The 26387-nt window shown below is 42.5% G+C and overlaps 1 protein-coding gene across 1 annotated transcript; it reads right to left on the bottom strand.

Moving 5' to 3' along the window:
- Positions 1–207: 207 nt before the first annotated feature.
- On the bottom strand, positions 208–16037 carry ARSH (arylsulfatase family member H). The gene is made up of 9 exons (XM_013064399.2): positions 15877–16037; positions 13877–13998; positions 11811–11936; positions 10790–11213; positions 9452–9588; positions 5484–5618; positions 2641–2803; positions 2261–2382; positions 208–575 (listed from the first exon to the last, which is right to left on the bottom strand). Exons 1-9 carry the CDS (start codon positions 16035–16037, stop codon positions 208–210), a joined length of 1758 nt encoding a protein of 585 aa, XP_012919853.2.
- Positions 16038–26387: the final 10350 nt, after the last annotated feature.

The following is a 26387-nucleotide window of genomic DNA, read 5'->3' as shown; positions in this document are numbered from 1 at the left end:
ACTCCAGGTACACTGGTGTCCAGGTCCACTTTCACTACATTGAGCTCCTGGACAGGACTTGAAGAAAGAACTGAAATCTCAGGGTTTAAAAAAATGGTGGAAAGCATAATTATTTGTCCCATATGGAATGAATGAGTCAGCTGAGAGTTGTTCCCATGACCTCTGTAACAGTGTGTGGGTGGTGGGGAACAAGTGTCCCCTTTCTGCTCACCAAGCAGTGGAGAGGATGTCATATTCTTTGTCACATCCACAAAAGGGGAAAGTCCCACAACAGGGCTGCAACCATGGTTTCCAAAGGGTGTTGAACACTGAGAACTGCTGTGGGACAGGTGTGAGTGTCCTGCGATGCTCTTTGATGGCTGCCTCAACTTTCTTGACCACCGAGTCAAATAACACTTCATTATCAGGGTTAAGAGGCCGGGCCTCAGAAGGGTCTCTGGAGATGTCAAAGAGCAGTGGAGGGTCATGGTAGGTGACATCTCCAGAGCATGAACAGATGCCACTTCCATAACAGGCACCAGCCCCATCTGGGGAGAAGTTGGGAGTCACATAATGGACCTTCCACACCGTTGCACCTGGAAAACAGAAGTCCGTTGGAATGCTATATTAATCATTTTAGGAGTCTTTCCATTAATATATTTCTCAAATACTTTTGCCAACAATTGATAAGCTTTTTTGAGTTGATTTTTCTAAGATTTAATTTATTTATTTAGAGAGAGAGAGAGAGAGAGAGAGAGGAAGCCTGAGCAGGGGGGAGAGGCTGAAGGAGAAGCAGACTCCCTGCTCAGCAGGGAGCCCAATGTGGGGCTCGATCCAAGGACCCTGAAATCATGACCCAAGCCAAAGGCAGATGCTTAACCAACTGAACCATCCTGGTGGCCCTGATCCTGGAGATTCTAACTCCAACTGCTGGCATAGGCAAAGTGGAAAATTTTCTAAGGCTAAATACCAATTTCAGGTCTGATACTGACCAAGGTGATTTGTCAGGATGCATCATTTTTTGTTCTTTTCTTCCTCCCTCTGCCCCTCTTTCTCTCTTCCTTTCTTGTTTCTGTTCTTTCTTCCTGAATAAATGGTTAATAGTTCTATTTCCAGAAATCAGTTTTAGATGGAAAACATCATAAGTGTTTCCCAGCCTCTGATCCATGAGGCTTACACAGAATTCTGTGAGAGGGGTTTTGCAGAAAGGCTATGATTTTCTGATAAAATTAGGCTAAATCCCCTAACTGAGTCCTTTACCCGCTTTGCTCTTCTGTCTTTCTCCTCTATGGAGAGCAGAGGTGATGGCTGGAGAAACAGCAACCACTTTGCCATTAGACCATTAGAAGGAGCATAAGAATGAAAACGGGCATGCCAGAGAGGGCCAACTAGAAATAGAGAAAGAACCCAGATCCTGGTCACGGTGTTGAGCACTTCCAACTTCTGAAATCCTTATTATGAAAATATAAGTAAAATTCTATTTGCTTGATGTTTTATAGTTAAATTTGGGAAATTTTTGTTGTTGAGGGGAGCTGTTTTGTTTTGTTACTTACCATTGATCATGCCCCTAACTGTGACAGAATCTAGAAGGAAGAGGTTTTGTGGGTTTGTTCTAGTTTTATGTGGGAGATTGATCCACAGTAACCTAAAGAATGGATCATACCACAGTGGGTTTGTGGGTTTCTTCTAGTTTTATGGGGAGATTGACCCACACTAACCTAAGGAATGGATCACACCACAGTGGGTTTGTGGGTTTGTGGGTTTCTTCTAGTTTTATGGGGAGATTGACCCACACTAACCTAAAGAATGGATTACACCACAAGTGATGGGTCACATGGAAGAAAAATCCATATATTTTCTGCAAATTAAGCTAACTCCCATGAAGTAAGAATTCTAGTGTCTACAGATGTAAGGAAATGAATATTCCTTGTTAATTGTTATTTGAAGGTAAGGAGGAGATGATTAACTGGAAGGGGACAGCCACTGCTGTGGGAGTTACACTGCAGACTTTATTCCTTGTTGCTAATTATTTCCATGCCCTTGGTTCTGGATATTTATATTCTCTCTTTCTGTCTCTTTCTCACTCTGATGTATTCATGCACACGAGCTTACACACACCTCTAAAATCTACCACGTGGCAATGGCTACTTAACTAACTTCTTTAAGGAAAAAGAATCATCATGGCTGGGTGCGGGGTGCATGGCCCAACTTCCCCCAAGAGGCAAAGGAAACGGGGTATGTCTTTATCGTGTTCCCACATGTCTGCCATCTTCATACTCACAGTCCTTCTGATGCCACCTGGCTGTGTGCAGGTAGACCCCACAGTAGTGGAAGAGGAACTCGTGCTCCGAGTGAGACACCCTGCCTTCCAGAAGGGGCATTAGGTTGCGGCCGTCAATGATTCTTAGGAGAGAGGGAGAGATAAAGTGGTGAGAGAGGCATGATTTGGTCATACATTTTATGACAGGAAGGGGGAGAGGAAGAGGAAAAATAGGAGGAGGAGGGGAAGGAAGGGGAGAAGAAGAAAGGACTCTAAAAAAACTTAAAAACTTATTACATATCTTCCCTCATTTTATAACAAAAAACAAACAAAAAAAGAGGTGAATCTTACACAACCTCTAAGACAATTGGAGAGGTGAGTGGCTGGAGCTGCTTCCATACCTGTCCTGGGGCAAGATCCCTCCACCTATATAAGACAGGGTCGGGTAAATGTCCATTAGGCTCGTTGGCTCATCAATCACTTTCCCAGCCTCCAGGACTGTCGGCCACCGGAATATTCCTGGGACACGAATGCCCCCTTCCCAGCCGCCCATCCCCTGGCCACCTGAAACCAAAGATGAACGTCAGTGATGAAGCCAAGTCAACTGTATTTCTCCAGTCAGTTGGGAACTACATCTAGAGGGAACGTTTTCTGCCATTTGCCAAATTCATGCTAATGTGCTATATTCACACATGGAGAGAGATACAGAGTACCTCAGGTATATTTCTTGCATTCCAGAAGCTGAACCTCAACTTGTGAAAGTGGCCATCAGGTGACAAACCCAGCTGTCATAAATAAAAACAAGTGATGTCCTAATATGGTGCATTATTTGGTGCCAATGAGGACCACACAGTTTCCCTATTGTGAGAAAAGAGAACTTTCCATAAGCTAGCAAATCTTCAGTCTTCGTTGGAATCACATTGGGCTCTAAAAGATGGATAAGTAAATGAGGCTCCAAGCAAGACCGGGGAAACAGGTTCTACCCGGATCATGCTGATCCTTGAGAGAAAATAAGGAATTTGAACTTTATTCAGTGACGAAGATGGAGACATCATAGAAACGTGAATGGTCCAGAGGTGGAGAAAGTGTTGAGATCCTATCTCAGATAAAGGATGTTTCCGGTGTTTCAGAGCACAAAATAGGTGAACCCTTGCTTTAGGCCCTATGCTGAGGCCAAGATGTTCTTTGCAAAATAGATATACAGTCTTTAGCCAAATGACATAGTCAAGTTCATACAGACATACAGACAATGAGATTCTCTGGGTGGGGTGGGAAGAAACTCTTGCAAAGTAGGACAAACATGAAATGTTCATGGAACAACTTTTACATGGTGGTTACTCCGGCAGTATGAATTACAACGGAAAGACAAGATGGGGTATCTGCATGCAGAAATGCGGAGACATGAAGGGGGAAAACATTTAAGGACAAAGACTGCAGGCTAGCCAGCGTCCAAAGCTGTCCTAGCTCAGCAGCAGCACCCTTCTACCTGGAAAACTTAACAAGGTCCCTGCACTGAATTTATGTTTGTATACCAAAAACCAACAAACAAAAAAAACAAACATAAACCCACCTTGACATTTTCATAGTCATATTTAATAGCCAGCAACTGTGTTAGGACCTACAACAAATCTAATCGTCTATGCAGACACCAACATTTGTGTTTTAAATGGACTCAGCTCCTTCTGGTGAGCTGGGGGTCAGTTCCAAAGATAAAAATGGCTCACAACAATTTTGCTGTACCTCTTTGAGAGGTCTGCAAAGGCACTTTTTAGAGTGATGGTTTTATGCACACACAACCTCCCACCACACACACACACACACACACACACACAGAGTCAATGTCACTACTAAAATCAATACAAATATAACGGCATATATTAATTTTATTACACACCTTTGCTGCTAGGCTGGTCAACAATTTAGTCTACGCTAATTGACAGTAGGTCTATAGCAAGCTGGCGTGACCCACCAGAAAAGGTGAATGAATACATGTAGGAAGTCAGTTGCTGTCAATCAAAATATACAATGTTTCTATTGTATCTATCTACCTACAATCTATCTATCAATTATCTATCTATCTATCTATCCATGGATCAACCAATGTACCTATCATCTAGCTACCTATTAATTTTACCTATCACATCTTTGCAACCATACAGCCATATATCCATCCAACCATCCATCATCCATCCAACCATCCATCCACACGTCCATCCATCCATCCAACCATCCATCCAACCATCCAACCATTCATCCATCCATCATCCATCCAACCATCCATCATCCATCCAACCATCCATCCATCCATCCATCCCTTAGTCTATCTGTGCATCTATCTATTTCATCATCTCTTTATTCTATCCATCCATCCATCCATCCATCCCTCATCTACTTATCTATCCTAAATTGTTTCATAAAGTACAAGGAACCCCTAAAGTTCTGACTTTTGTAATGATGACAAGTTTGACACCATTTTACTTTTTTTGATTGGGGTTGGGGCGGTCAGAGGGAGGGAGCAAACACCAAATTCATTTTTAAACTCATCTGTTTAATCTACTTTGCTGATCCACAAGGGCAAACTCAGTGGGGCTACTGAATAACCCAGCAGGTGTACATCAAGTAAGTCAGAAGAATCCACTCGCAGTGAGGAGGAAGGCACCCTCTCAAAATGAACACCTCCTTTCCTGATCATTTCACCATGTTTGAAGCAGTGATAATATAATTGATTTCATTCCATTAAAAGCCTGGATTTGGGTTCTCTGGTCAGTATTATTCTAGTGGAAGTGGTTCTCAGCTAGAAAGGACTTTGGGCCTGGGAGACACTCGGCAATGTCTGGAAACAGTTTTGGTTGTCATATTTTAAGGGAAGAGGTAGGTGCTCCTGGCAACTCTAGGGTGATGACCAGGAACAAACTCAACACACTTACAGAGCTCAGAACACCCCACATCAAAGAGTCATCCAGCCCCAAACACTCAGGGTGCCAAGCCTCAGAGACCTGCTTTAGATGGTCATTGAGACCCTCTGCATTTTCACTCAGGAGGCTCTCATTACTTCAGGCACTTTGGTCTTAAATTCTCAGGAAGCACCCCAAACTTGCACCTTTTTTCCGTCTGGTTTCATAAGAGGGGACAACTCCCACAAAATTCTCCAAACCGAGTCTGCAAATGAATGCACGTGCAGGCACAGAAAAGTACACGCCACTGGAGGGATGAAACTCAGACACATGGGGTCTCTGCACATCACCTTTGTAGACGCCGTTGTAGCCCCCCAGTTGGGCCTCGCCTTCCTGTACCTCCAGACGACCCCCGTTATCAGAGGTGAAGTACACCAGCGTGTGGTTGGTCAGGAGCTCCCGGTCCAGGGTCTCCAGGATCCTACCTGGTGGTGGGGGGGAACAAGAAACTCTCACCTTTCACCATGGGCCACTGTCAGTGCATGATGTCATTATTAGGCATGGGTTAGCATTAACAGTATAATTAAGGGTTATTTTATGGTATAGGCTATCATAATAGACAATAAATTTTGATGCTGTAGTCTAATATATATGTAATATATTTAAGTATACTATATAGTAGAGACACATAAATATATATATACTATATGCCATAGAATGCATATACTACAGAGTGTACAATATACAATTGAGCTTTAGATGGGTAAAATTATTTGTTATATATTTTACATTATATAATTTATATATGTAGGTTAAAGCATATATTCAGTATAAATACATAATAAATAGAAAATACGTGATATAAATTATGTCTAATAATATAATAATAAACACAATTATATTTAAAATATAAAAATATATAAGATGTTTAGATATTATATTTTAAATAATAAATTATAATGCATAATCTATACTATAATATATGATAAGTATATTATTTGTATGTAAACATATAATTTATGTATTATAATCCTATATCTTCCTATATTATGAATATTATATGGTAATATGTAATATATGATGTGCAAATATGTAATATATGATATGTAGATATAATGAAATATTTATAACCATAAAAGTTATAATTAATAATACCTTAAAATAGTATATTCAATGTATAAATATATTATATATAAATATATAGAGATATACATACATAAATAAATATAATCTATTACATAATATAAATAATCTACTAAAATATTGTATAATATTTGATGATTATATGTTATCTAATAGTATTATATAATGGTTACTTATTATATAACACCAATAATATTTTATTATGTAATATGTAATTTTATTATATAACATTTAATACACCATTTTAGTTTTAGTTTTAATATTTTCTTACATAATACTTAAGAAATATAATATATATAAAATATATATAAATATATGAATATAAAATAAAATATATACTACACATAAGAAATATATATTATATAATATATAAGAAAATATATTTATTTTTTGAATTACATAGGAAAACATATACATATTATATATTATATGCATCCCTATGTATACACATACAATATATGAGAAACTATGAACTAGTATGAAGTATACAACAAGATCATCACTCAAAATCCAAGTAACCATCATGTCTTAGGCCTGTTGGTTCAAAGAAACTCACAAACACTAATAAAACAGAGAAGACACTTTAAAAACTGACATGTCCAGGAATAAAGCCCCAGGTTCATACCCTTGCCCTGGAGAGCATGAGCCCCGCCTCGTAAAGGAGGCAGTAACCCCACACCCTCTCTGAGGGTTGCTCCTGACCTGCAGGTTATTCTCCTTACGCATGGGACCATAATGAGTCCTTCACTACAGTCCGCCAGCGTCATGGTGATATGTGAATAATCTCTGAAGGGGACAAAGGGCTTTTTGTTTTTCCCTTTAAATATTTATGTATTTATTTTTCCCTCTAAATATTACACTTATTTATTTGTCAGAGAGAGAGAGAGAGAGACAGCAGAAGCAGGGGGAGCCACAGGGAAGGGAGAAGCAGGCTCCCCCCTGAGCAGGACACGGGGCTCCAATCCCGGAACCCTGGAAACACTACCTGAGCCAAAGGCAGATGCTTAACATATGGAGCCACTCGGGCATCCTGGGAACAAACGGCCTTTGAACAAAACAAGTAGAAAGCTGATCTAGCCACATCCCAAACTATGCTGACTTAATTTCCAGTTCCCGCTGGACATCCACCCTGGGCTCTGTATGGTCACACCACAGTCCTACTATCCAGTGTGACTCCCCCCCACCCACAATCTTGCCCCATTCAAACATGGAAAGACAACGCGGCCGGCTGCAAAGAAAACGGGTTTAAGCATCAACTCCTCATATTTTCTATTTCCTTGTTTAAAAGTGACTTGTTTTGGAAGCCACACTGGCCATTTTTTAGAAACGTTGCAGCCAGAAATTAACCTACTTTAAAGCCCAGATTTCCTAAGAAAAAGATTATAATGGCTTTTTGGTAAGAGAATAATTTACATGTAAAGTATCAGTTCTCATTCATTCGAGTTGGCTATCGTCTTTAGCATAAAGGTTATCTGTAACTTATACCAAGTAAATAAAATACACGTGAATCCTTTCATTTCTTGTAAATACATACATGTAAACTTCTGTGTATGCAATGTGTAAAACATATAGAAGTGTGCGTGTACACGTATGTGCATACGGCAACAGAATAGCCATAAAATCTTTTACAAGACAAAAATACAAGAAAAGAAAGCAAGAATAAAAACCTGCTAAAATATGTTTGTAAAGTACAGGTTCTCTCCAATAGAGGATTTAAAATATTCCTGGACACTTGGAGCTTTCAGAAGATCTGCTTTGTGTGTCATTCTGAGGACACCACAGTTACGGCTTCTTCTTGAGAAAGTTATTAATTTAGGAAATGATTTAAGTGTAATCATCATATTACCAACTAGAAACACACACACACACACACACACACAAGACGTCTCTCTGATTTTTGATCTGCATCTGATTTTAATAGAATTTTCATAAGCCATGCAAGGGGAAAAATGCAGTGTTTTGAGAAGACGTCATGCAGAGAAATATCTATTTTTCATTTCTTCCATATAAACAGGATTAGCCCGGGAATGCAATTAAAAATATTACTAAATGCAATTAATAGTACTTACAGAGCACCTGTGTATTTACACAGAGTACAGAATAAATGTAATTAGCTGTTTGTGGCAAATTCTGCATTTAAAAAGGGACAAAAAGTCTATTTGCATCAAACAGCTCTGTGACTCTAGATACGAATGGACCAGAATGCCTTGTTTCCAAAGCAGATTATCCTGGACCGTAACAAACATCCAGGAAAAGAAATCAAAATCTTCCAACTTCACTGAAGTTACAATGTTAGAAATGTTTTTACTGTAGCAGGTTTCAATGTATCTGCCAGGGAATTTAAAAAATATATATATATTGTAGCATGCACACACACACATATAAACAGTATATATATGTATATGTATATGAGCATTAATATTTAACGTGCATGGATACATTTTAAATATTAATTTAAATTAATCATATACTTAATTGATTTAATATTAATAGATATGAAATGCATGTTTATATATACCTAGGATATATAAAAGTGACATTTTTATATTTGAAAAACTTTAAAAATTTTCAATTCTGTGACTATTAGTCTAGGTGGTTCTGCAGAGATCACTTTCCAGAAAGTAGCAAAAAAAAATACTTTCTTACACTTTTTGAGATGAAGAAATACTCCGTCCTGCGCAATTGATGGGAAAGGCTATTTGGAAAGCACGATTCGTTGTTTTACTGATACGCATATGGTGTTTCCTCCTCATTTATGACCCGTTGTGTTTGTTTCCACATTGACCCTTATGACTTTGAAACCAATGACTTCAGTTAAGGTAAATCCCCTCCACATTTCTAAGCCTTTCCCGTAAAAATGAGCTAAGGAGAAAAACACATTTCCTTCCCTATCTATCAGAATGATGGGGAAAGGCAGTCTTTTATTACCGTGTTGAACAGTCTTTATTTTAAAGATAGGAAAATCCCATATTTATAGTAGCAACTGTTTTCAGGCAGGAAATACTCACTGATTTTGCTGCACCGACAGCCAGACTTTGATTCCGTTCCTGGGAACAGATATTCACCGAGTGCCCAAGATCCACAAGGGGCTGTCCGTTGTTTGAGGCAATCGGTATGCATTCAATTTCTCTAGCCCAGGCATCAGATGCCTAAGATCGTGTTTCTGGACACTTACCCACCATCCAATCCATTTCTTCGACATTATCCCCATAGAGTCCGTATTTACTGTGCCCCACAAACTTCTCCTTGGTGATCAGTGGAGTGTGGACATGGAGGAAGGACACAAACAGGAGGAAGGGACTGCGTTTGTACCTAAGGGATGGAACGGGAACTGAGTTATCGTCACCCACAAAGGCGTTTTCTCCAGGACTAGGATTCCACATCAGCTGAAAGATCTCACAACAGTTGACAGAGGTTGTCTATGTCCCTACGTGACCGATACCCCTGACAAGATTAACAAATAGCACAGCAGAATGTCCGCGGAGAGGCCATGAGTAGGAATAAAGAATATTGGGACGTTTGCATTAGCAACAAAATAGTGAGTGCAATCTGTCTTCTGAAGAAAGACTTCTTCATTCCTTTCTCCTCCTCTTCTTCTATGCTGTCTGGGACATAAATGTGATGGCTGGAGCTTTGGCATTAACTTTGGGCTATGAGGCTGCTTACGCAGAATCACAGGTAGCCAGATAGAAGGGTCTAAGGTGCTCATACATCTTGTCTGTTGTGTTCTGCACATCAGTATCCAATGGGGTCACTTAAGACTCCTCCACACACACTTTTAGAACTGGGCATTATAAAGGGGGAAGGGCATAGAGATTGGATGTGTTCTGTCACAGACAGCCACGGGAGTGACAACCACAGCTGAGTGACTACGTTGTGACCACTGTGTTAGAACAAAGACTGAAAGTGTATGAGTAGATGGGATCCCACTGTTGGACACATTAACCCCACAGCATTATACATTTTCCTCTTCCATCCACTCCCCTGAAACCCATACACACCATCTCAAAGAGCATCCACACCCACAACTCAATCTGCTTCTGGCTAGGAACCTAGAAGGGAGCCAGCATGCAAATTGGGAGACAATTACCTTCATGCCCACATGGTTTGTGTTGAACATATAAAACTTTAAATTAAGTATCTATACATAAAATGACTCCCTCATCATTCATGCACACAAAAGGATTTTCCAGCTGCTGCTAAAGCACACTAAATCAACATCAATCCCAAAGGTTGAATCCATTTAGATCCCAATCCATATTGAAGTGATATGGACCAAAGTATAGGGATTCCAGTGTTGATAAAAAAGAGTGAGCAAGATATATTTCTTTACCCTTTCAGTGTTTATAATTTGCAGGAAATGCAATGCTCAGTTTTATCCGCAGGAGAGATTCTAGTATATGAAAATATTACACACAGACACATGAAGGTCTGTAACCCCAAGATGAACCAACTTCTCTGAAATACAAGCAAGATTCCCATGCATGGAATCGGACCACAAAGGGCTCCATACCTGTCGATAAAGGCAAGAGCCTCCTTGAGCATGAGTGAACCCACTCTGTCTTCCCTCATTGGCTGCTGGATGATTTCATGGTTTCTCATAAGAATGCAGTTCCAACGTCGAGTAAACCCATAACTGGAGTACCAGACAATGAAAAACACAAAGGCAAGAAGAGCAAAGGCGATGATGACCTTCCACGGAACGGAGAACCAGTGGGCGAACTTGGGGATGAGCAGCAGGAGGGGCACCAGACCGAGCACCGCCGTGGAGATCCAGAGTTTGATCCGTAGCCAGCGGTGAAGCTCTGCGGTCTTGGACGTCTGACAGTCATTGAGGAGGCCGAAGGGCAACCCGTAGAAGTAGTCGAACCCATGGTTGAGAGGGTGGTAGCAGTGATCGTCCCGAGAGGCGCAGCTCAAACCCAGGTGCCACTTGCCTGTGGGAAAAACAAAATGGCAGCCTATACGTCCACCTGTTTCTAGAACGTGGGCTTTGCTTAGCAAAAGCGAAGTATGACTTGCACTGTCTTGCTGTGGGGGCATCTTCTTGGTACCCCAGTCACGGCCCTGAGGATGCTCAGAAGGTTATCATAACTCACCAACACTGCTTTCTCTACACCCTGCATCTTTCCAACTCAAAGAGGGCAGTAGAAACCCCTTTGTTCGTTGCTCTCTCTCACTCTAAAATAAATAAATCTTTAGAAATATAAAAATAAATAAAAATGCACTCACTTTTCTGCTGGTAATGATGTTACGAAAACAGTAAACCCCCTGGCCTGCCCCCCTACAGAATATTCCATTTTGGTGATAGCGATGGACAAGCCCATTTGCTTTTGGTTCCCATGATTCTTCCCATACTCTGCTCAATATACCAAAGGTCCCGGAAAATCATGCATTGAATCCCTACCCCACGTGTCTCCTTTCAACAAGAGGGAAGCTGGCATGGGTCCAGCTGACATCCCAGGAAGATTAAATCACACAAAAAAGGGAAGTGCATGAACATGCTTCCGAGTTCAGAGTCCTGCGGGCCATACCTATGAGTCCCGTGCGGTAGCCGCGATGCTGCAGCAACTTGGCAAATGTCGTCTCATTGGTGGGCAGACCACCCGAGCCTCCAAGCCAGGTGAGCCCTCGGTTCAGGTTGAAGGAAGATGCCATTCCTGAAGTCAGAGAAGGGGGCACCCTGTGAGTCTCACCGTCCCTCTTTTGTGACCCTCACGATAAACGCCAGGATTCATCCTGCTCTCCTTGAAATGTCTTCTACTGAGCCTCCACCATTCTGTTCTTTTGAGAATGTTCCCTCACTTTTTTGTTTCTACTTAGCTTGTTCTCACATCTGTCAAAGGCACATGCTCTGCGGATCAGGGTCACCAGCTCACACACGATAACCAGGTCACGCTGGCATTTCATATGAACAATGAATGGTGTCTTAGTATAAGCACCACATGTTGCGTGGGGCATACTTATACTAAAAATCTAGTCATTGATGATTTAAAATTCAAATGTAACTGTGTATGTGACTCTGGATGATATCTTTGAACCTCAGTTATGAACTTTGATACCATGTCTCTACCTGGTGAGAAACCCACATCTCCTCCAGACCCTCCTTTGAAGCTGAGGTCCTATCTAGACGTTGCTATACTTAGGAACCCAAATCACAACATGACCAACAGAGAGTTGTGGTCTTCGTACTTTAAATGTGCTTCAACAAAGGAGGTCATGATACCCCTGGCCATCCAATGCATGAATTCCTTTGGGATCCTCCCTCTCACTCAGCTTCTTCTGTCCAGTCCCATGTCAAGTCCTGATAACTCTACCCCAGTAAAGACTTTGAATAGTTATCTCCCATGCCATAGCTTTTGAGCAGAGATTCAGCTGGTCTGTGCTTGGATGTCCACCAGCCAAATGCTGTCCACCATCCCACGACCTTCTGAAGAACCCTTCCAACCTATTTCTGTCCCATAGTCAAACCTCATTACTGCCCGTCCCTCACCTTCTATTTAAATCTAAATCTGGGGTAGAGCTTACACTATGTTTGCTAATCTGAGACAACTGATTATTGCTGTGGCTGCCTCATTGACCTTTTGCATTCATGCCTGACTGCATTGTCTGTGCATGCCCCTTCCTCTGCTGAGCACACCCTCCCTCCTAACTCTTCACATTTCAAGCAACATCATTCTGGAGGACTTTCCTGGAATTCTGGAGAGGCCCCTGTGAGCTTCCTGTGCTCACTGAACTAGTCCTTGCATTGTGGGATCGAGCCCTGTATCGGGCTATCTGCTCAGCAGGGAGCCTGCTTCCTCCTCTCTCTCTGCCTATTTCTCTGCCTACTTGTGATGTCTGCCAAATAAATAAATAAAGTGTTTAAAAAAAAAAGAATAAACCTATACATGAAAGGAATCACACAAACATGCACAATCAATAAAAAAATCAAAATATGTTAAAATAGCATTGTGATCCTATCTGCTTCTCGTTTTTCTGTTCTCAGCATAAATAAGTACATTAAAAAGATGCCTTTTGCCAAATCCTAAAAGACAAAAGCCTTTTTATCATTTTCAAGAAAAGTGGTTACATCTTTTAATTAATTATAAATATATGTATAGATGTTAGTGTGTGTATACAAATTTGATGGAGCAGAACTTTGATCTCATCTTCTTGCATGAGGAGAAACCTATGTCTCCTCCAGACCCTTCTCTGAGTTTGAGGTCCTCTGTAGGCATCTCTATACTTGGGTAGAAACTTAGGGATTGGGAATATTGATAACTTCTACATCATAAAATGTTGAAAATGTTGCATCTCTATACTTGATGTATACTCTCTATATATCTCTATACTTGATGTAGGCATCACTATGCTTGGGTAGAAACTTAGACACTTACAGATTGGGAATATTGGTAACTTCTACATCATAAAAAGTTCAAAATGCTGCAGCTGAGTATAAAAATTGATATTTGTAGTGTTGATGCTACAACGTCATGTTGTGCGTGTGTGTGAGACAGAGAATATGTATGAGGCTCCTTCTTTTCCTTGTTCCTCCCAAGACCTAGGAGAAGAAAGCATGGCATAAAGACATCATCATCCTCACATAGCCCTGCCCCACCTGTTCGGATGGGGTACCGGCCGGTCAGGAAGGCAGCCCGACTCGGGGTGCATACGGAGGCAGCTGCCAGGTGCTGGGTGAGCCTCACGCCCTCGCTTGCCAGGCGGTCAATATTGGGTGTGCTGCGGACAGAGAGAGGAGTCAGCACGTGGGTCTCTACTGCTCAATGAGAGAAAGAACATTGAAAGCCATCCTGCTTCGAGTCCAGTGGACTGTCTTTCCAGTAGACCTGAAATACATGCCTCTTAAACGTCAGTCTGTTGACCTGTTCGCATGCCTGCCCGACGGCCCCAAGGAGATGGAAAGTAGACTTTAAAACGATGTATCTTCAGGCAAAACAATTGCAGACTAATCGAGGTCCGCAGGTATAATTAAACCCTAGTCAGTCTGAGCTCATAGGCGTTTCAATGCTAACGTTAGTCCGTTTGCTCATAATATATTCCTGAAGTGAACGGGTGACTTGGGTTACATAAAATTTTACTGTATTTCTGGTAGTAAAAATGTGTCTTTCTTTTTAATAACCAAATGGGGACATTTTGGGGGTTTCGTTTACTGCCCACGTTGTTCGTTGGCTAAGGTATCGTGATCTTAACAGCATGTGAATGACATCCTAGTCTCATAAGCCCCCAGCAGTGCGATAGGGGACAGATTTGTACATCCGCCCACAACATTCTCACTATCTGTGTCAAGGAGACCTGTGCAGCCTGATGTCGGGTGCAGGTACACTCAGTGTGTGGTTGAGAGTGACAGTACCAGAGTCTCAAGCGATGTCTCCCGCCTTACCCATCACTTGCTCGTGGAAATTAAACAAGGAAACACGTGGGCTCATGCAGACCTTCAGTGCCTCCAAGAAGACTGGCTCCTTTCCAAGTCCAAAAATATACTTAAAATACAGGACTATTCCGTGAACCACATTCCAAGCAGGAAGGGCAGTATTTAAACTCAGACTAAGAGGCACAGTGTATTTGCACATGAATAAGATTTGTCTGGGGCTGGGGACCAAGGGGCATTCAGCAGATGGATCATGGTCACTGAAGGCTTCGGAAATAATTCAGGGAAGACCCTGAAAAAATTTCATGCCATTCGTCTCTGCCATGGGACATTATCCAATACAGACAGAAAGGAAGGAATGACACCCGCTACCACGTCATTGAAAACACGATGTTCGGTGAAAGAAACCACACACCAAAGGGCACATCATGTGTATTATGGGCTGAGTGGTGGTCCCCAAAATTCATAAGTAGGAGTCCTATCCCTCGGGACCTCAGAATGGGACCGTTTCTGGAGCTGGGGGTCGCTAATGGGAAAAGGAGTTAAAACTGAAGTCAGAGGTGGGTCCTTATAACAGGAGATGAGGACACACAGAGCGATGGCCACATAAGGGCACAGGGGAAGATGGGTTCTACACACCAGGGAGAGGGGTTCAGGAGGAATTGGCTTCAGCCCTGCCTAGATATCAGACCCCCAGCCTCAGCTCTGCCTGGATCTCACACTCCCAGCCTCGGCCCTCCCTGGATCTCACACTCCCAGCTCCAGGACCAGGAGGGAATCCATGTGTGTTGCTGAAGCAGCTCAGGATGTAGCATTTCTGGAATGAGCCAATCCCAAGCGACAGAGCACATTGGTGATTGCTAGGAGCTGAGGGCTGAGGGCTGAGGAGCAGAGGCAACTGGTACTAGGTATGGGGTTGCCTTTTGGGGGCACACAGAAGTTCTGGAAGAGGATGGAAGGCACGGCTGTACCACCCTGTGCATGGGCTCTGCCCCCGGAACGGTGACCTTTCCGTGGGTTACAGAGGAGCTGCCGTGTTAGGGGAATCTCACCTCAAAATCAGGACAGCAGCCACCAGACCTGGGAAAGCAGGATGCAAAAGCTGAGCTCTGCTTTTCCGAGGGCCTGCGAATGGTCAATGCTGGCCAGCCCCGTGCTAGGGTCCAGCTGCTCCCGAAGGCCCGGGGCACACCCCTCCCTCCACAGTGGGGCAGGGACAGCTTCCTTACCTCACTGTGTTATTACCGTAGCAGCAAATGTCCCCCACCCCAAGGTCATCAGCCATTAGCAGCACGATGTTGGGCCTGGAGTTCCTCGTGGTAAAGGCCGCACTCAGGACCCCCCAGCCAGCAGCACAGGCACACCGACAGCCGGCTGGTCCTGGAAGCATTTGGGGATGTGAAAAAAAGCAACACACACGGTCAATCTGGGCCTGCCTTGCGGACAGCTGAGAAGGCACCGTCGTGCTATTTCTTACCAACGCCCGCCACACAGGACCCCTGGCCTACCTTCCTCGGAAACCAGAAGTTATTTTATTTTACGTGTTTATTCTTTATTTATTTTTAAAGATTTTATTTATTTATTTGAGGCAGAGAAAGAGAGAGGGAACACAGCAAGGAAGAGAAGCAGAGGGAGAGGGAGAAGCAGATTCCCTGGGGAGCAGGGAGCTCCATGCAGGATTCGATCCCAGGACCCCAAGATCATGACCTGAGCCGAAAGCAGACACTAAACTGACTGAGCCACCCAGGCGCCCCCAGAATGTTTATTTAAAGTCCTATTCCGTGTTAACATGGTATAACATACACATTAATTTTCTATGCCTGGTGATATTTAAATGCTTATAACTTTCCCAACTGTTTCATGATATGAGACCCTTAAATACTGTTTAAACCTGAGTGGGAGGCCTAGTAATTGTATTTATTTGAATAAAAATGTAAATAAAGTAGAAAATCAGGAGCAAATTGTTAGTGAGCCTGGCTTTTTTTTTTCTTTTGATGCTCAGTTGTACTTCTTAATACATAAAAATATGCATTTAAAATAACATTGAGAATTCTTTTAACATCTGAAAAAGGAAAATTGGCATACTTGCATATGCTCCTAAGTGTTAGGCTGTAGACTCATGCATTTGTAACTATTAAATGCTATCATATGCTCCAAAAAGATTTTGAACAAAATCGTTCCCAGTTGAGGATCATTTTCTCATGCAGAAAAGTGGTTCCAAAACCCCAAATTCCAACTGATCCATTCCCCTCCAAGCCCTGCTCACTCTACATCAAAAAAATGCATCTTAAAACCATTTGCATGCATCCACCTACAGGACCGTCATGGCAAGCCAACTAACTCAAAGCGTGTCTCAGTTGGATTCCTCAAAACTTTCCCAAATGGCCTGGCCCATCCCATTTTGGCCACTTGAGTGCCCTCCAAAATGCAGCTAACCTGAGCAACCTTATCCTATCAATCTGGTTGCAACGCTCCCCAACCAAGTCCAATGGCTTCCCATTGCGCCATGATTGGCAAGCTGCACCAAGTGATGTTCTACGCTGTTCCGTCATGCTTTCCTCTCACTACCCACCCCCAGCCTTGGCTCATCCATGGGCATCCTTAAAATCCCTACAACGACCTATGACTTTGGACCTTGGGCAACCTGATGAATTTGCATACATGCCGTCACTCGTAAGGTAAGCGTCGCTTCCTCAGAAAAGCATCCTGTGGGACGTCAGCAACCCACAGCCCCTGGCACACCCCTCATTATCTGTAGCAGGTTTAGGGCTGATGCAGTAGACCAAACATCAGCCAGGGTAAGGAACACAGGACAGAGAACCCTTCTGTCCGGGATACAGAGAAAAAGGATGGTTTACAAGGTCACCTACTCACCAGTTAGAGAATGGCTGCTTCATGACTGCGTGTGCTGCTCCCCTAGGGAAGAAAAAGAAAAAAAAAAAAAGAACTGTAGAGCCGACCTTTGTCTCATTGCCAGGCGGTCTAATCCAAAGGAAACTGTTCATATGGTCACTGTCTCAATCCTTCACAGCTCATTTGCAAACCAGTCATGTTTGCCCAGGGAGAATCTAACAAAGAACACGACCCAGTCATTTCTGGGTAGATGTCATGGCAGATTTCCAACACATGATGTGGATCTGACAACAAAAACCCTTCATGGCAGAGTCACTGAAATACATAAGTCGCTGACGAGTGGGCAGGCATTCCATAACTATGTGTACCAGGCATATGGTATGTATGGTACACAGCTACAAGGAACATTTTCCTCCCCAAGGTTGATAAGCAATGTCTACCTTAAAAAAACACAGTGATGAACAATATGGACATATGGCGATGTTGCCCCAACTCTTTGAGTGTAAGAAGGCATGTTAGCAGCTATAATTATGATCCTTTTATAAGAGTCCAAAGAGTGATAGAGTCCTGTCTTCTCCCCACAGAAGATCCCCAAATGGCTCCAAGTTGGTGATACTTGGTAGGCTGAGGAACCTCCCCACAAGGCAAATGGTATGTAATAACGATTAATGACACCACCCTAGAGTTTATAGGGCTTTTTCATCCCCAAGGCATCTCCAATGTTCCTTTTGGATCCTTAAAATACCTCACCCTGCTTGCCTGGAAGGCTTTATGACACTTCTTTTGTTTTATGGGAGAGGGAGCTGGGGTCATACAGCCTAGAACACTTTCACAGAGGCTGGTAAATTGCAAGTGTGGCATTCAGAAGGTCTCTTCCCTATAATCATGTGTGTGTGTGTGTGTCCCAATTCCCAGGGCTCCCTTGTCATCTTAGACCTCCAGGAAGACTCTTGGGTGGGATGATTTTCCTGGGCCACTTGGTGAAGCTGACCCTCCCTTTGCCTCTGCCCCACAGAAACCTCCATCAATACTTGTGTACCCAACTGATTTCCATGGTGACCTCCCAAGAAGCCATACTCTAATGTTTCCTCTCTCCAGCCCCATTGCCTCACACATTACATGGCATTCCTGTAAATTTCCAGAAATTTCTAAAATGCATTTCTAGTTCATGCTCACCAAAGACATCGAGTATTTCCCAAGGGTTGCATGAAAGATGCAAGAATGTTGTTGTTGTTGTTGTTGCTGTTGTTGTTTTTAATTTACCACCAGTAGCCACATCCATCTCATTTTTTAAAGAATGTATCTCTCCAACCCAAGATTGGTAAACTCACCATGGATGGTCCTAGTCACGTGCAAAGATCTTTCTAACCAGCAAAAAATAAAAGCTATTTATAAAGTAGATGGAAATCAGAGTTACAACAGAGCTCCTACTGTCTCAAAGAATTATACATATCAAATCAAGGAGAACGTGTCTACCCAGGAAGCTCCTCTACACCGTTCTGCACAACCCATTTCTCCCCTTCCTCCCCACACCCAGATTTTAACAGAGGAGTTTTTTCAAGGTGGGCAAACCAGTGATGCATATTTGGGCTTCTGGAGATGGACAAATACAAGAGACTGGTATCATAGATCAATGTGGTTTTCCAAATTGGTTTTATTTCCCAGCTATCTTTGAAGAGATGTTCGAAGTTATGGACCTAATCAAGAAGCACTGCTCAAAATCCTATTCTATAAGGTCATGTTATTAACTGAAAAGGCAGGAAATACATAGGCCAACAAAAGAATTACATCCTCAAATGGATAAAAATGCAAATGCAGATGTGTGCGGTCTATATTCTTTCATAGGGAGAATGAGAGTCCAAAACCAAACCCAAATGAAGCAAAACCCCAAAACCAGTGCTCTTGGTTGGTGGTATGTACCTTCCAAAATGATGGGGGGAAAAATGCAGCTATGTGAGTGACTGATGTGTTAGTTAGCCGATTTTTGGTAATCACTTTGTAATACATACTGACAGCAAATCATCACATTGTAGGTCTTAAATTTACCATGTTCTGTGTCAATTCCATCTCAACAAACCTGAAAAAAAAAGCCTTTAAAATTCCTGATTTTCATGTTTTCACCTTTAGAGGTTACCTCCCAATGACCCAGAAATAGCAAAACATATCAGTCATGGACACTTTAGTGAGAGAGAGTTTATCAGGTAGTTACATGGAAGAAAGTGGAGATGGTGCCTTATATGCAAATATAAGGGTATTATGTGCAAATAGGGTATTTCCAGATGTGATGAAGTAAAGGATCTGGAGATGACACCATTGAGGATGAGGGTGGCCCTAAATCCAAGTAAGGTGTCCTTGTAAGAGACAGAAGAGGAGAAATAAACATAGAGAAGAAGCCATGTGAGGACAAAGCCAGAGATGGGAAGGGTGTGGCCATAAACCCAGGGACGCCTGGAGCCCCAGAAGCTGGAGGAGGCAGGAAGGACCCTCCCATGGAGGTTCAGGAGAGCGCACAGCCCTGCCCCACCTGGATCTCAGCAGCCCTTCCCCACCTAGATCTCAAACTCTGGTCTCCAGAACTGGGGGAGGTTACACTTATGTTGCTGAAAGCCCTCAGTCTGTGGTCATTTGTTACAGCAGCCCCAGGAAACAAATACACTTTTAAGAAAGATTCCAAGAAAATTACCTGCATGCTTAGCCAGTGGAAGTTTTGTGAGGGGATGCTGCCACTCAATATTAAATTTTTGAGAAATCATAAGCAATGGCACACCATGGTGTGCCATTCTTCTCACTCCAGAGGCAGCAGGCAAAAGGCAGGGGTAAGGTTGTTGATTGCAACCTTGCTTTTCCACAGAATCAGGAGGAAGCCATCTGAAATCAGGCTGAAGAGGAAGGGATAAATATACTCACGGTGCAGAAATCTATGCTATCTCCTTTAAAGTAAGGAAGATGCACTCACTGATCTTTTGGGGTTCTTTGATGGTAAAGCTGTATAATTCGGGGAGGCATTCCTCAACCACAGCTGAAATCAAAACAGTAATTACTTTTATGGGACCTTTCATCCAAGGACACCGTGATGCTACCTGGATGTTATCTCCTCAAGCTTTGGAGGAAGGACAGTAATACTATGATTACTCCCACTCTTCTGTGGATCCAGGGGGCTCTAGGGGTTAAGGTATAGCTTAGGGCCAACTAATAAAGCCAAATGCAGCCTCTCCACTAATTAAAACATTCTCCCTATTAATATTCACTAACAAAAATCTTCTAGCCACAGAGACCAGTCTCAGAAGTGCCCATATGTTCTTCCAAAAAGTTCCTTCTTTCCCTTACACACCTGGAAAATCACGAAATTATATAACCAAAGCCACAGTCGACTTACAGAGTGGACCCATGATGGTGGCTTGATGCCCTGCGAAGCACCGGCATGTTATCTTTGTGGGGGTAATCCATAGGTAGGTGAGCAACTCAAAGACATGATTGCGACCCAGGAAGAACTGGACAAAATTCAGCCTACCATACTTGAAATGGAGCAAATAGTTCATCATAATTTTCAACTGAGCATCTCCTTCCTTTCTTTGCTGTGTGTTCAGAACCAACATCTGCAGCTGGGCCAGTCAACACAGCTAAAGCAGGGGAGATGCCTAAAGACAGAAATTCCCATGTGTGTCTTTAACAAGAGCAGAGAAGAGGCAGAGTTGGGAAATCGGTCAAATCCAGGTCGGGTTCTCTCAGTTGCGGCACTGTGGGTGTCTGGAGCTGAATGGTTCTCTGGGGTGGGACATCTTGGACACTGTCAGGTGAGGAGCAGCATCTCTGGTCTCCACGGACCATGTGCCAGGAGCACCCCCTCCCCAGATACAACAACCCCAATTATTTCTACACATCGCCAAGTGTCCCCTGGGGCATGAAATCATCCTGTCTCCATGGTGAGCTCCGCCGAGTGGAGTGGAGCTCCACTCAGCTCCGCTGAGCCAGTAGGAACTCATTCTTGGATGATTTCAAATGTGTTTACTCGTCATGCAAGATTCTGATTTTTTCATCCAGGTTTTTAATTTAGAATAGAATCTCTGTGATTTTCTTCCCTCCCCCTAATTTAAATATATGAATAAAAATTGAATGTAACAATTTTCTCCTTGCTTTATTTTAATAATTTCTGCTGAAAAGAATTTAATATGTTGACTTGTGGTTCTTCACTTAAGAGACTTCTTAAAAGATCCACATATTTCCCCAAACTTCCTCCAAATTGACTGAGATTCAATATTTAATATTTATTAAATATTACTTAAATTTAATATTAAATTTAAGTGATTTAATTTAATATTAAATTTAAGTAATATTAAATTAAATCACTTAAATTGACTATTAAATATTCAATATTTATTAAATATTACTTATGTATTATTATTTTAATATTTATTTATTTATTAGAGACCTCAAGAGAGAGCATGAGCAAAGATGAGGGGTAGAGGCAGAGGGAGAAGGAGACTCCCTGTTGAGCAGGAAGCTGGACATAGGGCTCAATCCCAGACCCTGAGATTGTGTCCTGAGTTGAAGGCAGATGCTTAACTGACTGAGCCACCCAGGCGCCCCTATTCAATGACTCTTGCAACATCATTATTATAAAATATAAAAGAGAATACTCAACAGCATGAAAAAAATTTAAATATCTGTTATTAGAAACATACTCTTTTTTCCTCCTAACAGTTCATATAAACCCACATTTTCTGCTGGATGAGATAAACCCATCTCTCCATTATATGCTTTCCACTAAGGAAAAGTCCACTAGTAAAACATTAAATGGCAACCATTATGAAGTAAATTCAGAGACCAGAAACCTGGTTTCTTTTTTTTTTAAGATTTTATTTATTTATTTGACAGAGAGAGATCACAAGTAGGCAGAGAGGCAGGCAGAGAGAGAGGAGGAAGCAGGCTCCCCGCTGAGCAGAGAGCCTGATGCGGGGCTCCATCCCAGGACCCAGAGAGGCTTTAACCCACTGAGCCACCCAGGCGCCCCCAGAAACCCGGTTTCTAAATCCGCAACTGTTATGCCCTGTGTCAGCTTGTGATTTTCAATATTTTGGTATTCACTGAGTCACTGTAATGGTGCGCGCTGCATTCTCCCATTCAGCGATTATAACAGATAGCAGAATGAAAGAAACAGAGGAAGGAAGGAAGGAAGGAAGGAGCAGAAGAGAGAAAGGAAGGGAGGAAGGAAGAGAGAAAGGGAGAGAGAAAGGAAGGAAGGAAGGAAAGAAAGAAGGAAGAAAGGAAGGAAGATAGATTTTAGAGTAAACTTACTTGTATAGACTTTATGTCATTTTACTACCAAGCAAAGGTCACCCACCTCCATGACCTTTGATGAGCCCACTTACTTGTCTTCCTAGGAATAACATAAATACCCTTAAACACATAAAATCCACATTTTGCAAGTGTCTGCTCACAAGTGAAGGGATAAATCAAGTCTGGACGTCCCAAATCCAAGAGAATACCACCCAGCAATCATAAGGATTTCACTATGGATAATACAGTCAACAACCTTGAGGCATCTCCAAATTGAGTATGCTGAGTGAGAAAAGCCACACAAAACAGTATAGGATACCTCCTGATCCCATTTATATAAAATCCTAGAAAGTACAAGGGAGATAGATTACAAGTAAACTACCCTCAACCCTTCATTCTCCACCTTGCTAAGCATTAAAAATTCAAGCACACCGAACTGGAATTACATTAACTCCCCATATTTTCTATTGAATTACATGAACTTAACGTATTTTACTTACTGGAAACAAGTTGTCTCTCCAGCTCCAGCATTTAGGGACAGTCGTCCTGTGCGTCCAGGCTCCTGTCACAGTTCCTAGTGACTGCACTCATTATTATAATTAAACATTTATTAAGTACCATGGTGGGGGCACTGCTCAAGTCTGTCAATTATCTTTATAGGTAAGCATAACCTACCAGGGCAGCTGGCACATACTTATTTAGCAAAAGGATATTTCACCAGAGCTCAACTGCCACCAAACATACATATATAATTAAGGGGACTTAATTAAGTCAAATATTTTTTCTACCTGGATAATTTAAAAATTAAAAGGTTAAAAAAATTCTCCACTGACTCCAGTTAGGTTTTCAAAACAGCAAAGGGAGAGTAGGGATACATCATGGTGCGTTTTCGCATCTTAGATTCTATCACAAACTTTCTTTTTTTTTTTATTCCTTTTTAAAAATTATTTATTTATTTATTTATTTATTTGACAGACAGATCACTAGTAGGCAGAGAGGCAGGCAGAGAGAGAGAGAGGAGGAAGCAGGCTCCCCACTGAGCAGAGAGCCCGATGCAGGGCTCAGTCCCAGGACCCTGGGATCATGACCTGAGCCAGAGGCAGAGGCTTTATTTAACCCACTGAGCCACCAAGGTGTCCCCTATCACAACTTTCAAAAGTAGCTTCTGTATTCTGGTCTAAACGTGTCTTATAAATACTGCACCTTTAGGCCTCAATGCACATCTCTGAGGAGGGTGACCATCACTAGCTGCATTTGTAGGTGGAGATATCATGGCACGGAGACAGCCTGTATGCAAGATTCAGTGTCACACTCCTAGAACAGTACATGATAGAAGAAGTGCTTAGAAGGTAGATGAGGAGACAGATAGATAGTAGATGGGTGGACAGATGGATGGATGGTTGGATAGATAGACATAGATGGTAGATACAACAGATGGATGGATGGATGGATGGATTGATTGAAGATGACAGATGGGTGGATAGGATAGGTAGATGGATGAAAAGATTGATAGATGATAGATGTATACATCAATAGATGGTGGATAGAGAGATGATGGATGGTTGGATAGATAGATAATAGATAAATGGATAGGTGGACAGGTGGACGGATGGATGGATGGATGGATATTTGGATGGTTGGATAGTTGGATGGTTGGATGGATGGATGGATGGACAGATAGATGATGGGTGGATGGATGGATGGATGGATGGGTAGATAAATGATACATGGGTGAATGGATGGAGAGATAGATTTATAGATATAGATGGTAGATATGATAGGTGGATGGATGGATGGATGGATGGTAGGATGGATGGATGGATGGATGGATGGATGGATGGATGGATGGATGGTTGGATGGTTGGATAGATAGATGGATGGATGGATGGATGGATGGATGGATGGTTGGATGGTTGGATAGATGGATGGATGGATGGATGGATGGATGGATGGATGGATGGATTGATGGATGGATGGATAGATGGATGGATGGATGGATGGATGGATGGATGGATGGTTGGTTGGATGGATGGTTGGTTGGATGGATGGATGGATTGGATGGATGGTTGGATAGATATATGATAGAGGGATAGATAGATGGTGGATGGGTGGATGGAGAGATGATAGATAGATGGATGGGTGGGTAGATGGATGGATGGATAGATAGATGATACATGGATGAATGGATGGAGAGATAGATCGATGGATATAAATGGTAGACATGATAGGTGGATGGATGGATGGATGATGGATGAATGTATGGATGGATACATGATAGATAGATGGATGGATATAAGCATTGCCTCTATCATAGGACTCTTTCTCATGTACTTGTATCCTTTATTACAGTCCTATTTTGTGTATGAAAATGGGGGCAGGTGTGCAAGGACAAGGAGGAACATTCACATGAGAATTACTGTGAAAAAGACAGGCGTGTCATCACCCAACAATACAGCTTCACCCAGGGCTCCATAATTCCTGGAGCTACAAGCAAGGAGCTCAGCCTTGCAAAGGAGGTCATCCTTCAAGGACATTCTAATCCTGGGATCTTCCAAGCCCTCCCCCTGCAGAGCAATCTCTGCAAACAGACCCTTCTCTGTGGGGATCGTATTTTGCCTTTAAGGCAATTCTGCAGTCTCCATGTGATATCTGGGCTGCTGCTTGAAGACCGTAAAATACGACTCCAGGAATTCACGAACGCACCATAGACACACAGTTCCATGTTCCATCAGAGTGCCCAAATAACTCAAAACCCAAAAACACAGTGACCTGGTTTCAGGGCAGCTGAAAAGTAGGTTTCTTGAGAGGCGCTAAACCCGGGCGGTGTACAAATCACTTGACGGATTTGTTCCTTCAGCTACAAAAAGAACCACCAGCTCCCACGAGAAGGAGTGAGAAGCTGTATGTCTGGGTCCAGAACCTCCATGTGCCACCGAGCCTTCAGGACGTGGCTTCTCTTAGCTGACACTGGGGAAAAAACAACAGGAGGCCAGCTGCCTTCCTTCGTCACCAGCGTCCTTCCACAGACCTGCCTTGAAGCAACAGGGAATCCCCACCGAAACAGCGTCTACCCACCTTCCTTTAATTTCTGAATTTGCAAAGAATTTTTGAAGCCGTGAACTCGTAAGATGGTTATCTGCCAAGCACGAGCCTCAAATCCCAATTCGGACATGCACGGACCACGGAGAGAGAAAAACAAACAAACAAACAAAAAACCAAATGCAATAGGGGCTTCGAAGATGGATCCTTAGATAGGATTTTGCCCCTGGGGAGTGTTCAGAAAACTCTAATTCAAGAAAGTCTTTGGAAAGGATCAGGTTTGCATCTTATGCTGCCTGAAACGTGGGTCTTGCCCCCTGAGGAAGGAAGGTGCTCCCTTGTGAATAGAAAACAAACAAATATGGCCTAAAATCCAGAAGTTCCCAAATAGAGATATAGGGCTAGGGAGGAGCCAAGCTATTTACATAGGACAGTGCTTGCTGATACAAGCAGAGGTGTGCTCTGTTCCCCCTTTTTTTTAAATGTCAGAGGCAGAGGCCAATGATGGGGAGGTAGGAAAGCCACAAAATTTAAGGACTGTCCAAGAGGCATTTTTGAAGGCAACGGCTCT

Source organism: Mustela putorius, unplaced genomic scaffold (assembly GCF_011764305.1).
Source record: "Mustela putorius furo isolate JIRA1106 unplaced genomic scaffold, ASM1176430v1.1 tig00003836_pilon_pilon_pilon, whole genome shotgun sequence".
NCBI lineage: Eukaryota > Metazoa > Chordata > Mammalia > Carnivora > Mustelidae > Mustela > Mustela putorius.
The sequence above is the reverse complement of the archived record's forward strand: the minus strand, read 5'-3'. Positions and strand labels throughout refer to the sequence as shown.

Bases quoted from the DNA above. Each gene is read 5' to 3' on its own strand.
- ARSH (XM_013064399.2), bottom strand. From the start codon at position 16,037: ATGCTTCCAGGACCAGCCGGCTGTCGGTGTGCCTGTGCTGCTGGCTGG. The intron at 9,589-10,789 runs GTATGGAGCCCT...TCCATCCCTTAG, and splicing joins GCTCTTGCCTTTATCGACAG to GTACAAACGCAGTCCCTTCC. The intron at 5,619-9,451 runs GTAAGTGTCCAG...CCCCACCACCAG, and splicing joins AGAAATGGATTGGATGGTGG to GTAGGATCCTGGAGACCCTG.